At 32.9% G+C, this 16344-nt stretch overlaps 1 protein-coding gene across 5 annotated transcripts in view; it reads right to left on the bottom strand.

Annotated features, from left to right (window-relative positions):
- The window catches only part of LOC145245715 (uncharacterized), a 341671-nt gene that overhangs the window by 162727 nt on the left and 162600 nt on the right, over positions 1–16344 (bottom strand). For all 5 annotated transcript variants that reach the window (XM_080107250.1, XM_080107247.1, XM_080107249.1 and 2 more), the window contains one exon: positions 10276–10350. In XM_080107250.1, coding sequence (XP_079963376.1) covers positions 10276–10350 — 75 coding nt within the window. The remainder of the gene's footprint in view (positions 1–10275; positions 10351–16344) is intronic.

Raw genomic sequence — 16344 nt, 5'->3', positions numbered from 1 at the left:
AAGTTTAAAACAGAATTTTATTGCATATCATTCTTCTAAAGTGTCTTCACATTCAGATTGCACTTTTAAAATTCACCAGCTGTGACAATCAGGCTTTAGTAGAGTGTATTCTAATCCCTGCTGTAGCTGTTCATTTGAATCTGAAATCATAAAAATTGGTCAATCATCTCATAAGATGTATAGCAATAACATACTGAGTTTTCAAGAGTTTACAACAATTTTAAGTGCCTGTACAAAAAAGTCTGTAAACTTATTTAAGACAACTCGTACAAATTACCGGATGCTTACCATAAAATGTCCATGCAAAAACTGTAAAATGAAATTTTTTACATATGGATTAATGCAGAACATCTGGTAAAAATAATAAATATAAAATGGTTATATTTCCAACCAATTAAAAAGTGTCCTCACTAAAATATAGAAATTATATTTTTGATATTCGATTTCAAGTTTATAAAAAAAACAAGGAATCCAGGAAGTATTCAGTAAGGATTTCAGAGCTATAATACAAATACTTTTGCCTACTCAGCACTCCCAGTTGTATCCACTCATCTAGTACCCCTGTAGAGACCTTTCAAAGAACCATCATTGCCATGCTTTCAAGGCCAATTAAGAACCAATTTCCATTTCTTCTTTCTTTAAATCACTTCCTAAATTGGAACCTGTTTAATGTTGGTCACTTCACTCTTACTTTCTTGTAGGTACTGGTATATGAACAAATTTGTTCACTTTTCACAGGTTCCTAAACTCCTAAGGTGTGAAAATACACCAGTTCCAAAGATATAGGTATTTACTCATTCATTTGGCACTCCTTATCCATTCTCTATTCATATGAATTCTTACATTTCTCAACAAAGGCCAAATGCAAATCACAACTTCACTTCTTTTTTGTACCTCACTTCACATCTCCCAGAAATGTGATTTTTTGTTAATGCTAAACAGATTGCATCATTTCTTTTCACAATACATTCAGTTCCACTTATTGCTTCAGAAGATCATTTCCTTTTCAGTGTCTTCCTCTATGACCTAGTTATGTTGTTGTCGTCTTTTTCACGTCAATGGAAATGCATGGGTTCACAACTAGAAAAATAAAACAAAACACACAAATGCTGATGCTTCACATATATACTGATTGTGTGTCTGTGTGTGTCTCTACATGCTATGATTCACATCTATGTCCTGTCGAAGCTGAGTTCGTCTGTTGCACTCAGTTCATCTCAATCTTGCAAAGTCTTTCTAACCTGGCTTAAGCCACGATCTGTGTCCAAATATAGTCAAAGTTCAACTGAACTCTCAACTGACTGTCAAAGTCCCAACTCACGACAAGTCCAGTTTGCCATCCCTATTTTTCCCTTGACTCACAGTAACATTTTCCCCAAAATACCTCCATGTGAATTGTTCAATCCTTAATGTATTGTTCTCTACCTATCAGTCATTCGATCACCTGGTCACTTGTCACACCCTAAATTTAAACTTCACCTAGACTCCTTTGTCCGACTCACTGTCCATTGTTAAAAAAAAAAAAATGCTATTTCATTTCTCACCAACCCTTTGTCATTTCCTATCCTTTAGCACTCAATGACCTCAGTCAAGCAGTATCACATGTCCACTAACCTCTAAGTAATACACTGTTCACATTCAAACAAAGTAGCCAGATAGTTGACTTGTCTCTCTATGTGGATCGATAAATATTTATCATACCTTCAAACAGGATAACAAACTTGGTTCAACATTTGTACTACATGTTAATAGCAAATAAATATATAATTTATATTAAAAAATATGAAAACATACTCAGAAAGACTAATTAAATGGCAGGGAGAATAATGAAAGAACAAATAAAAATGCATAATCAGAAACTATAAAATGAAATTAGGAAAAGTTCTAGAAAAGTTTCAACATAAGTTTTTAAGATTCCAGACCATTCTTCAACAGGACATTTAACATTTTTTAGTGATAGTACAAAAACAAATTCTACACTGATTTACATAATTCATTTTTTGTTATGAATATAAATAATCTAGATATAGTTTTTCTTTTAAAGATTTTTTTTATAACCGGCTTAACTGAAGTTTCCTCTTGTCTTTGTTATAAATAAGAAAGTCTTTAAAAACTCCATTTGCATTTCTATGTAAACTGAATTTATTTTTCAAGTTACAAATAGATTGGATGCAAAAGAAAAGATCTAATCAGAATAATGACATCGTTTTAACTTTTATTCCTAAGAATCATACTTTTTGTCAATTCAGATTCTTTTTGCCATTTGATGGCAATCTTCCAAATTCTGGGCAATCTTTCATCTCCTTCTCTCTGCCTTCATCCACTTCTTTGATCCCTTTATATAATCTTCAGCATCACATATTCAGGTATTCTTACAATGTACTCTTTTTCTCCTATAGTTTGCTGGGTAACTCTGTACAGGACTGCTGATCGAAGATTTAGAGAAGAGTCTGACTCATAAGAATGCTAGAAGTCTAGGTTGAATTTTTTAATCCCCAAGAACAAACAGTCTATCAAAAGACTTTAAAATAAAGAGTTAGAGTTGGATCTTATATCTTTTGAGTTCACAACCCATGTCTGGGGTTTGATTTCTTAAGAATGCCCAATCTAACTTCACTTTATCTGCAAGATATGTTATACAAAAGGAAGATTGCCCTGTGCTTTATCACAAATATTCTTTGGAAATTTAGTCTTACCATCTCATGTTAAACCTGCATTAAAACAGATAGGAATGATTGGAGTCAGAAACATTTATAAGAGTAGGAGTTTAAAATGAACTCATCTTGATAAATGCTTGCAATTTTTATTGAATGTCTATTTATGTCCGTCTTAGATAGATATGACATTAGGGTTATGTGCATTTTCATTATAAATCAATTATGAAACAAAAATATCATGTGTAGAACAGATTAGCCAGATTGTATAAAAACTTACAGAATTGTTGCATATGTGATGACCTCTTAAGTAAACCAAGTGTAGAGAGAAACAAAATATGGGAACCTATATCCAAGAAGGAAAAGGCAGATAACTTAAAGAATAAGTGCATGTGCTAGGTTACAGTAACCTCTTCAGTAAGCCAAGTATAGAAATGAACACAATATGGAACTAATAATTAAGAAATGGAAGATAGAATTAGAAATAAGATAGGGTAATAACTAATGTATCACAAGTATATATATATATATATAAAAAAAAAAAAAATCAGTCAAGATTTTCCTACTGAATAATTGACCAAATGGATATGAGTGTTGACTAAGAGACATTTTCACCTAGAAGTTGTGAGTTCAATTTCTTGTGAAGTAACCTAAGGAAATGAAACAATGCATGCCGAATCAGAGTGATTTATGCTTATTCTAAGAAGATTACAGACCATGACAAAAGGAACCTGGGAGAAGGCCAGAGAATAGGACGGTTAAAACATTTAGGAAAATCACAACCAACATTTTGAAAATGGCCTGAAACATTGGTACTTATGCATTACAAGGACTGTGCTAGCATTAGAATTGTCCAGCCGTTTATGGAAAATGCCAGGTGTCAAAACACAGAGCGCCTTAACTCTAATACAAAAAATTATAAAGAAAACATTTGTTTGCTATGAGTGGTTTATTATATAAAACAAATATTTATCTTGATTTGAATGAAAAAAATCCTAAAAATTATTTTGCTTTCTATCAGTTGTTTGTTATTCAAAAAATAAATATTTATTCATGAAACTTACCTTACAATGAATGTTTTTTTTTCTTGATTCTAATTATCATTTCATATAAATTGACCAATAATTATTCAAGAATATGATTTTCATTAAATTTTTTTTTATTGAATTAGTTTCGCAATGACAAAAATATATTTTTAATTGAAAAAATTGGCCAGTGCTTGAGCAAAAAAAAACACACACAAAAAAATTAAAATTACAAAACTTTCATTTGGTATCTTCCGGAAATCATCTGGACAATTCTAATGATAGCATAGTTCTTATACTGCATAAGTATTGAAACATCTAAATAATGTAGGGTTTGATATGTTAAATATGGATAAGTCAATTTAGAAAATTTGCATAACTTAATATTATAAATAATAAATCAATGTTATAAATTTAAAAAAAAAAAATCAATTTTTTTCCTTGATATTTAAAACTGATTTGAAGATTATGGTAGTTTAACTTATAGTCACTTTTTCATAATCTGTAATATGTGGATGTTGTGAGTTATACAATGCTTTATTAATGTCAATATCTTAAATATGAACAAATCAAATTTGGAAATTATTTAATTAGTTATTTATCTAATATTTTCTAGAAAAAAGGAACTTAATATATATCTTTTTGAAAACTAATATTGCCTAACTCAATAATTTACTTTTCAAGCATTGAATGATTTGCCAAACGAATAAGGATGATGGAGAAAGTTTCAAAGTTCACTTTTCTTATGATATGCAAGTAGATATGATATAGATGCCTTGAAGTAAAATCAGTTGTGACATAAAACAAAGAAAGATTATCATGTCAAGTCTGGATAGATGGCAATACGTAGACCTTTTATGCCCTTCTGAAGATAGCTGGACTCAACTATAAGGAAAATGGAAATTTACTTTAAATTAATAAAATATTTTAAGATTAAATGGCCATCATTCTTGTCTCCATGTATGAGCATGTTTTACTTGCCTGAAGGCACAAGAAAGAGATACACAACATTACATAAACACCATTGTATGTGTGCAAGGTAAAAATATTGGTAGAAATTATCTTTTGAGATTACATAGAACAAAAGTTGAAATAACACTTCAATACTCATTGACCACAAGATACAGCTCAAAAGAGATAAATTCATATGATAACCTTGACCTCCAGATAGACATACAAATAAAATAATTATCAACAATAATACACAAGAGTAAACGGCCGTTAACAGTTAACACTATTGATTTGTAGAAGACAACCGAAAAAGAATTAACATTTCACCCAATTCCTTAGATCACATTAGGATAATGTCTAAAGATTTGAACTGTAAATAAACAATTTTTTAGTGAAAGTAAAGTTTAAAATAAGATTCTCGTTGTTAAACACACAGATTGTACAGATGCATTTTAATATCAATTCTTGTTTATAAGGGCCTCATCTTGAGAGATGATGACCCTAACTCTACATAAGTTAGTTAAGACCCTGGCAATAAAGTCACATGACCTGTTGATGTCATGGAATATAGTCTCAAGACAATTTCTTTTTTTTACAAGGTGGTCACCACTTATCAAGGCCTGAAAGCCATTCAGGGATAAGGTTTATTGCATGTACAGTGCTGGAAGTTGTGTTGTATTGAATTGTAAATAGGAAAATGATCTAAAAGTAACGTTATTTTTATTAAAATTTGAAATTTAAGAAAGTCCAAATTATATGTGCTTTTTTTTCTTTGAAAGAAATATTTATTTACCTTTGAAAGGTAAATATTTATTTTTGTTATAGTGATAAAAGGGGGGAATGACTAAATAAAGAAAGTAAGAGTCATCACCCCTTATAGCTCTTAAAAAAGACTGAAAAGTTCTAGAAATAGACCGAGGACAATATGGCGGCTTCGCTTGACATTGAATATCATTCTGTAAATAATTTAAGTTTTTTGTCTGCTTGTTATTAGAATATTCATTTTTTTTTTAATTCCAAATTGAAAAGTTTTCTCATGCATTACTAGTGTTTAAATTAATGCTAGTCAATCGAAAAGAGGGGATGACTTTAGAAAATATTGGCGAAAAAAGTGACCCCTCCCTGTAGAAAAGTGCCTAGTTGAGAGTGAAGGAATTAATGTTTTTAGCCAATTTTTCGATATTTGTCATCCAAAGATACCAATCTCGTGAAAATCCGTCGCCTCTGTCGAAAGTTTTAAGTAGACATACAAACATACATATATACATTTTCACAGACAGGTAAGATTTATATTATAGGTTACTTACTTTCCTTTATTGTTTTTTTTTATTTTTACATAAGCATAACCATTTATCAAGGCCAAGAGACCACTCGGGGATAAAGGTTAAGAGTGTACAGTAGTCAATTGGACAATATAGTAATTGTTAGTAACGGAAATTCGGTAAATTTTTTAACTTAAGCGGAACGGCTCATCAAGAACTTGTTTACATTGGACTTGAAGACAACCATATTGTAGTCAGCTGGAAAACGGAAGACAATTCCACAGGCGTACAGTTCTAAGAAAGAAGCTTTGTTCATGGAATCTACGTTTAGGTTTAGGCACAGATAAAGAGTGGGGGGGAATTATTGATAGTGTTTTCAGCTAGACGAGTGCTTCTTGTGAAAGTTTGGCGAGGAGGGACCATAGATTGAAGCTCAGTCGAGTACTTGTCATGAAAATAATGATAAAGCAGAGACAAACTCGCAGCATCTCTTCTGTGAGATAGAGGTTGCAGGGAAGAGAAAAGGACATCTCTTACGAGGCTACAAAGTCTATTTTGAACTCTATCAAGGCAGGAAAAGTCCTTTTAAGCAGCTCCTGCCCAGATGTGGCAACAGTACTTCATCCTTGGACGTACCTGGCTCTTATATAGATAGAGAATTGCATCAGCAGTGAGAGATCTACTGGACCGATAGAAGGCTTCCACCATTTTCTAGTGATCTTTGCAACAGATTTGATGTACATGTTCCATTTAAGATCAGGAGTAAAGGTCAAGCCCAGAACTTGTCAAAACATGAGGCCTCCCCAAGACGAGAGCCTGGTTCTGTTTAATGGTGTGTGGGTGTTTTTAATAATGTTAACCCCAAACAAAGTATATTGCCATTTGAATGTTTTGGGCTACTATTTGGAACCATGTTTAGAGAAGATGAGTAAAATTTAAGTTTAAATTGCATTTAAACTTCTGTATATTAGGGAAGTAGGTAATGGAGAGAGAATTTGCCGGTATTAATGGGCATTTGACTTGATGTTTTGTAACAAATGGATTTAACGATAGAAAGAAAACAATAAAGAAAAAAGATTCTTATTTGTATTTGAAAATGTAAACAATACAAGCCATCATAAGTGTGCTTGAAATAGAGAAGAAAAGAACGCAGTTAGCCGAAACTAAAAAGAAGGAAATTAGTTGCGTGCACCAGCAGCTTGCATGCAGGTTAGATTTTCCTTTGACCCTGTCAATCAACCAGCAAATAGAAATGCTGTTGAGTATTCGCATGCAGAGTCACCCAGCATTGCCTGGATTGTAATAATTTGGTTTTTGGCAAATTCTGCTATATTTTGAATGCTGGTTTCTGAGTTTTTAATGATTTAAATCAAAAAAATTAATTATGGATTAATGATTGGATGATTTCCTGAAGTTTAATTTTTTTAGAAAAATTATTTCAGAATAATTTTCGAATTCTGAGTGGATAGATACCTCTACATGATAACGGCAGGGCATATGACCAGAACGGTGGTCAACGGTTGGAGGTTTAGAATTGGATTGTTCACTTGCTAGGCCGAGGTTGGTGTGGTCGAACAAGGGCCCTATTTGATCGTGCCACTGGCAGTGGTGGGGATGAGTCAGGGTCTGAATGTTTGTGCTGTTGATCATTCTGGTAGTTGGTGTATCGCCAGTTGATGTGTGTTAGTTAGACAACCCATGAGAGATTATAAACAAAGGAAATTTAACGGTGGTGAAACAGATGAGCAGTGCCTGATATGACGTGGAATGTTACATGAATTGATGTGGAGGTATACCCTAACAGAGTTACGTATTGTTAAAAACCCTTGCTGTCACCAGAATACCACACTTACTCTGCTCACCATTAGGCGAAAAGTTATCAATGAATATTAGAATTGGAGTTGTTGGAGGAGATGTAATTTAATGCACCCCCCCACCTCATAAAAAGACAAACATGTTGAGAAATTACCACTTAAGAATACTGCACAGAACAATTATAATAAGTTTTTTTATTTTTTTAACTTGAACATCAGTTTATCAAAATCAAATAGATTTAGTTCAATATTAGTTTTTATATGACTTATTCTACAAAAGAGAGATAACAATGTTGGTGAAAACTATTTTATCACAAAATTCATTTCTGTCACAAAAACTCATTAGTCTCTTTTTAATGTATGACACATCAAAACGAGTTAACAAAGTAAAATAAAATACTTTAACTTTTTGCAGATGTGGTATTCTTTTGTAAATATAAGATAAAATAATTTACATCCACAAATTTTTTATCTAAAATTCCAAAGATGATTACACGATTAATAAAAGAAATCAGAACCCTAAACCTTTCTTTGGGGCATGCACCTTGAAATAATGCAAGGATTTTTTTCCTTTTTTATTGCTTTGGTAATACTACTAGCTTTGTTCTCTATCTCTCCGCAATTATCAACAGCAAAAAAAGTTATAAGCTCCATGTGTTGTTATCTATGTTCACTTTCATCTATAAGACACTTTTGCTTACATTAATATTTTCTTGATAAAAAGACAACTCATTACTTGAAAGAATGCAGGCACTATCAATATGGATATATCAGGATATGAACTTTTCTAAATGATAAAAGACTTTTCAAATAGCTGAGATATCCAATGGATAGTTAAAATTTGACAATTCATGAGAAACCTGGCACTGTTGCTTTGAATAAGCTAAATAACATTAGCATCATTAATATCTATTGAAAAACACTCATTTTCCATAACATTGTTTACATGCAGGTAAAAGATTTGTTTCTTTGAATTTCTTTATGGCATTAAATTATTCTTTGTTAAAGTTTGTTGCCTTTCTTCTCCCAATTGTGATATTCATTGTGTTCTATTCTGTAAACATCCTTTTTACAAGAACGTAGAAAATCAAACTCCAAGTCAATATTTTGAATCAGGCAAAAAAATATTAATTTGTGTCCAAGATTATTGACCATTACATAAATTTTGGAGCCCTTAAGTCTTGAATCTTTAACACATAAGGAACACACACTAAAAAAAAAAAAAAAAAGAAATTATGCATTCCTCATAGGACAGAATCTACAATTAGACATTTACAAAGTCAATAAGAAGTTGAATATTTTTAAGGTGATAGAACATTTTGGCAGTAATACTGAATGAGCTCCAGGGGGACATTAAAAAAGTTCACACCATTACAACTAGTATTAGAGGAAGTGAAAATAGCTGTCTGAGCTAAAGCTGACAAACCAAGACTAGAACAGATGAGATTAAGGGAACTGTTGCTGAATGTACAGAGCAATAGAACTTGACCTCAGGAGTTTGATCTAACAAAGCTGGTTTTAAAATTCAAGAAGGACAAACTAAATTAAACAAATACATTTAATGCTTCAAAAGTGCCATGATAAATTTGGAATGGCCAAGAAATGCTTAGCCTATGCTGTTACAGACTGTATTACAAACAGGAGAGTGCAAAGAACGCACATCATGTAATTAATGAGATTGTGCAGAATATGAAAAACTAATGACACAAATTATGAAAACCTATGAATGATTGCTGCTGAAACTGTAGAAAGTTAGAAATGCAGATGCTTATAGAATTTATGAAGCAAAAATGAAACACATTATGATAGATAACATTTATTAAGAAATTGGGAATGCCTATGAGCATTTAAAACTACTAATCTTAACTGAAGAATTCAAGATTGAAGTTAAAATATTATGTCAAAGAAAGAAAGGCTGAGTACAGATGGCTATCTAGTTGTGGAGGATGGAACCAAAGCTTGAAACCATGGAAATACTGATAGAGTACAGAAAGACTAGCAACATCGTCACACAACTAACTTAATAGTACTCGTCACATCTCTGCAGTGTTAAATCCCTGTGCTTGTTTTACTTTTAGTACTTCTATGGAATGTACCCCCAAAAACTTACTGCATTTTTATTCTTTCAATGAAAATACTCAGGTCTCACCTGATTAGCAGCAAAATCCCACTCCTTCACTGTAGAGGTCCCTAGATGTCTGAAGATTTTCTACTTTGATAGCTTCTTTCCTTAGAATGCTTACCTTTAGGATTCTCTTCCTGCTCACTATTTTATGATTCATACCAACATGCAAAAAAAATTGCAATGTGAACACCTTGCTGCTCAACTCTCCACTCAACCTGGCTTCTATCACAGTAGCCTCTTACATTTTAATCATGCTGTGTTTTGCTTGATGTGAACAAAAGTGAAAACAAAAGAAAAATAATTAAAATAACAGACTAAAACAATATTAAATTCCAAAGATTATTCAGTAATCTATGCCTTAATAGTTTTTAGTAATGAGTACATTTGGTTCAATGAAGATGCTTATAGCAATTATTGATTAAATGAAAGCAAAATAATACTGACCAGGGTCATGGTTACATCTTCATCTGATTCATCAGCAGCAAGTAGACAATAAGCTCGAGTTATTTTTTTAAATTTCTGAAAAAAAAAAAATAAATAAATAAATTCTCACAATTTTATATTATCACAGGAAAAGACAAAAGGAAAACACATTTTTCTGCTGTGAAATTCACATTGAAAATATCAGTATCTGCCTAATCAAAAACTTTGGTTTGGGACCATCTTAACTTGCTGGATTTGTCAATGGTGGCTTAGATTTCCACAGTAAATTTGTGGATGTGCATTTTTACACCAATAAAAATTGAGTTTTCCGAACTGCTATATGCTCATAATAAATGCCTTCAACTTCTTTGTCTTATGCAGCATAAAAACTTACAAAAAACTGTCACTTAGAACTGACTATTACTTAATACTTTATCCATCATGCAGTGGGTCCATATGGACTGTATTTCTCTTTTTGTACAACTAGCATTTCTTTTGGGTAGGGTTCCATGTCTATTTCCATTTCCAGCAAAGGAAGAGACAGAAAAGAAAAGTGGAGAGAAAAAAAGACACATGGGTAGCAAACAACAGAAAAGCATGTGTGTGATGACAGCAAGGAACCACGTGGGAGAATAGAGGATTTAAAAGCAGGAGTCGGTGCAAGAGGAACTTTTAAAACAAGATGCAATCTGAACTTTGAGCAAAAAAAAAAAAAAAAAAAAAATGGTCAGACAACTATGTGTCATTGGGCAAGCTGGAGACATAGCAGCAGAAAAAAAATAGATTTAAAGTCTGCTTGGCAAGACAACGAGGTGAAGATGGGTAGACCTGAGAGATTTGAAACCCATATGGTGGTGAGACAAGCAGACATGTCGATATATGAGAAGAAAATGCACATGTTTGACATGGCAGAGTTTTGTCATCTACATGGTGAACTACGAGACTTTTAAAACAAGATGTAATGTGTTGTTGGAAAGTACCATGAACAAATGCCTTTTATTTTAAAAAGAAAAAAAGCTGCATTGAATTGCCTTTTTTTTTTCTGTTCCTTTACAACTGTCCTAGACTAGTGTTGGGTCAGAGTGTTGGGTCAGAGTGTTAAAATGTAACACCATCATTGCAAAAGATAAACGACAACATTACAAAGTCATGTATATTAGGTCAATTATGAGACTAAAGTGGATACAAGTATTTTAAGACAATTTTTTTTTTTTTGAAAATGAAAGGAGTCATCTAAAAGATTGCATTGACTTTCTGTAGATTGAATAGGAACCAAATTTACAATGTTCCACAGTCATAGTTGTCATTCTAAATTACAGGACCTTTAATTACAATACATTTATAAATATGTTGCTCTTTAATCAGAAAAGAAAACTATGCTATAATTCACTTGTAATAATTAAAAGATTACTAAAGGCATTACATTTTACAAGACAAAAATTGCATTGAAGTCTGAATATTCAGCAACTAAATATTTGATGAATCGCTTTATGGAGGAAAATGTCAAAAATATAAAGAAGGCTGAAAATTCTTACTTTTTCTTATATAATCTCAAGCTCACTACTATTTGAAATTTCACATCACAGAAAAGGAACATGTTTAACATCACGAGATTTATTATACAGGGTGTTCGAAAAGTCTTGGCCACCTTTCAAGCCCATATATGTGCTTGAGTGAAAAAGAGTGATGATTTCATTTTCAATCAGGACGAGGCACCACCACACTGAAGCATCAGAGTTAGACAGATTCTGAACACAATACTGAAAGACAGCTAGATTGGATGATCTGGGTAAGATGATCATGATCTCATGCCCTGGCCTCTCAGATCTCCGGATCTCACATCATGCGATTTTTATTTTTTGTGGGTATTTATGAAAGGACTGATCTATGTGCCTCCCATTCCAAGAGATGTGGATGAGCTGAAGGCTAGAATAAGCTGTTGCAACCACTGACAGCACAATGCTGAGATGCATTTGGCAAAAATTGAAGTATCGGCTTGGTGTGTGTCATGTGACCAATGGTGCTCACATTGAACATTTTTGAACATTCCAAGAAAAACTTGAGATTACAAGCTTTCTGAATATACCAGATGCGTTTTTATATCCTTAATAGTTCTTGAGATATTCAATGTCAAAATGTGCTCAAGACTTTTGGAACACCCTGTATTAGAAAAATAATGCTAAATGCCATAAACCAAAACTATTTCCTCAAGAATTTCAAATGACAAAAAGAAAAATGGGTTTGAGTAGAAAGGAAATTCAAGGAATATGCAATTCATAAAGATAGAAATCATTTGAAGATTAGATGTTAAACTTTTTCCAAATTGAGGTTAAAACAGTGAATCATTCCTAAAAATTAACACAAAAAAAATCTTATGATAGCAACATTAGTGGAAAAACAATTCTCATAACATCTAATTTTTGGTAATGCATTAGATTAATGGTACTCAAACTTCTACAAAATTATTGCTTTCACAGCAAACCAGTTCAATGTTTATATATATCAAGGACATTTGTCTGTCAAACTAAAACTCAACAACTACCAAAGATATATTTAAAAACCAAATATTATTTAGTATGACCTCAAGCAGATTATGGTAACAATATTTATTAAAATATTTATATATATGGGGTCACCAGGAGCCAAATGGTGACTGTAAGGGAAAAAATATATTAGTTTAAGAAATCAACTTAAATAAAATATAGTTATTTCTCTTGAACCAATTAAAATTGAAAATCATAGAAATAAAAAAAATGGTGATGTAGAGGATCAGAGAGCATGCATGTTCTTCCTTTAGTTACTGTAAAGAAAAGTCTAACAAACAAATCAACGATTCCAAAATAGGAACTTATGTTTCATGTAGGTATGACAAAGTCTAGGTAAGATAGATGACAAAGTATAATGAACAACAATGTTTCATTCAAAGCAGAAACAATCATGCTCTTTCTCCTCTGTTGATTTGAATAAGAAGATATATTTGCTCCTCAATTAGATGCACAAAACATTGTCATGGGAGTAAAAAGCACTTCCTCTTTTAGAAAGGAGGAATTTAGAGAGAACGTCATGAAAATTTTTTAATGAAACTAAACGCATAAAAAAAAAAAGAAAAAGCTCTGCACTTTTATTAAATTTTTGAATCGTTAAAAGATTTCCATGGTTTGTAGAAACAAAATCCCTTTCTTAAATATGAAGTGGTTTTCTATTAGAAACTAATGAGACTGAAAAAACTAAATAAACCAAGAATTGCAAGTGTCAGATTTGACCATGAAGATTTTTTTTCACCCTTCGAAATGTTATAAACATACATCACAATACAATATAGAAAAATTCATAAATAGATCTTTGTATTACATCAAAGTAGAAACAATCTTCAAATAAGAAAAGAGAGAATAGTTAATTAATAAGAGGTTCTCTTGCAAAGCAATATGCAAATTAGTTAACTTTCACACATCGATTGCATACACATAGTTAGCATATTATAAATTTTAAATATAATCTATATATATACAAGGCAAAATGTGTGTTAGTGTGTGCACTTCTGCATGTCCGCAAAAGGCTTTTTTCCGGGGGGGGGGGGGGACGGTCAGCTCACTCCTTAAAACATTTATATTCTGTCTAAATCATAATATCTATGACTTAAGAACGGGAGTGAAGTCTATCTTTAATTTGCCCAACTTTTACGCACTATTTTCGAGATTTTTTTTGATCGCCACATATTGATTCGGCTTTTTCATATAAAAGCAAAACTACTTCGAAGCTGGCATTGTTCCCGGCAAACGCACAGAAAGCAATCAGCTTTGATCAATGCGGAGTTTCTCCTTATATCAGACAATTGTTATTCAATTTGGACAATCCCTTTTTTATGGGGAACTGGTTTCCCCTAACATCTTGGGGAAACAAAACCAGCCAAAGTTGGGTAAACAAACTAAAAAAAACTGCCCCACAGTAACTTCTATTTGACCTCATTAAAAAACTACCCTGCAGTAAAAGTTAACTCTGCTACTAATATTTGACCTAATTAAGTCATTAAGTGCGGGCACCTGTCAATTCTTAATATTTAAATAAATTCAAACTTGTTTTAGTTACACTTTGTTATTGGACCAGCGGTTAATTTTTTACACCCCCCCCCGACACAAACACTCGGGCAACGATTCTTTTAAGTTTTAACATTGTTTTTTTTTATATAATATTTAAACGGTTATTACTTCGCTTATTCTTTTGTTTAGATTACCCAGTCCCCTGCCCCAACACACACACACACACACACACACACACACACACACACACCAATAAACACCCGGGTAGTCTATATATATAAAAGGCTAAATGTGTGTGATCATTTTGTGTATGTCTTCAAAAGGCTTCTTTCGCACGCGCTCCCGGGGTCGTTACTATCGCTTAAAACTGTGTATATGGGTCCTATATCATAATATCTAGGAATTAGGAAACAACAGACTTGATGCACATGTTCCATTTCAGGTCAGGAGTAAAGGACAAACCCAGAAGCTTGTCAAAACATGGGGCTTCTCCTAGACGAGAGCCATCCATTCCAATTGATGCCAGATGGGGATCAGAGCGTTGATGATGTAAAGATAGGAGTTTGGTTTTAGATGTATTAAAAGGTAACCAGCCACGTCTTCCCCCACTGAACCACGCGCTCAAGATCAGAGGAGAGAGAATCAGAGAGAACTTTGTCATTTACAGCCTTTGATGTGTTGCCGTAGATGGTCGTGTCATCAGCATAGATGTCAATGAATGATTTAAGTATGTATTTAAGGAGATCATTGATGTAGATCAGGAAGAGAGTTGGGCCCAGGATTGACCCTTGAGGGACTCCAGCATTAATACTGCAGGCCTCTGATTTTTGTCCATCGATCACTACTCTTATGAGCCTATCAGAGAGAAATGATTTAATAATTGAGAAAACATTTCCAGTTATACCGTAGCTGGAAATCTTGTGAAGTAGGACCTTATGCCATACCTTGTCGAAGGCCTTTGATATGTCAAGAGCAATTGCCCTAAAAAGGAAGCCTTTGTCAAGAGATTCACTAATCCTATGAGATATAACCGTTAGCACATCTGCGGTAGATCTTGGAGAACAGAAACCATATTGTGTGTCACTGAGAAGGTTATTTCTGCTGAGGTGGTTGACTATTTCTCTATTTAATATGGATTCCAGCAACTTACTCATGACACACAGGAGACTTATTGGTCTATACTGAGAGGGAGATGACTTATCACCTGAATTCTTAAATACAGGGCATACTGATGAGGTTTTCCATGGTGTTGGAAAGGACTTCTCCTTAAGGCAATGCTTAAACAGTTTTGTAAGGTATGGGGGCAAGTTCTTGTTGAAGCTTTTTCAACGCAATAATTGTAATGCCGTCTGGGCCAGTTGCTTTACTGGAATCAAGGTTCTTGATTAGCTTGGTGACCTCACACACATATCTGTATGCTGCATAGTGTGTTGTCTGTTATAGGAGTTGTAATGATTTTTTTTTTATATTATGTCCTTGGTCTGTGAAGGAGAAATCTTTTTAGTCTGAGGAAATTTTAAGTTTGTTTCAATCGATTGACCTCCCATGGGGAGATGGATATTTTTCATAGAAATAAACAGTGATCAGAAGTAGGTGAAGGAAAATTAAGATAAGGTGCCCCCCCCCCCACCTCATTGAGAGGAAAACTTGATATTAACTACTAAGTACATGAAATGCAAACAACTATTTTGAAAGTAAATGTAAAAGATGACAATACAAGTAATAAGGAATTTTTTTTTTTATTATTAACTAGCAGGCCACCTGGCATTGCTCAGTCATAAAATATACATAACTATTATATTTTAATTCCTACAGAAACTAAGACATATGCATGCGAGTATTGTTTTTTCTAAACAGTTCACTTCTTTTAAGTAAAAAAAACAAAAAAAACCCAAGCTGAAATTGAAACCAAAACCTAAAGATAGTGAGTAAAGGACGATAGTCATTAGGCCAGCTTGACATGATCTTTAAAATGTTTTCAACCCTACTTATTCTTAACATAAGGAATCTGTCATGTGAACATTCCATGCATGCGCATTCATGAAAATTGACA

Source organism: Euprymna scolopes, chromosome 23 (genome assembly GCF_053919585.1).
Source record: "Euprymna scolopes isolate OS-2025 chromosome 23, ASM5391958v1, whole genome shotgun sequence".
Classification (NCBI taxonomy): domain Eukaryota; kingdom Metazoa; phylum Mollusca; class Cephalopoda; order Sepiida; family Sepiolidae; genus Euprymna; species Euprymna scolopes.
Note: the sequence above shows the minus strand (reverse complement) of the source record. Positions and strands in the feature narration are given on the sequence as shown.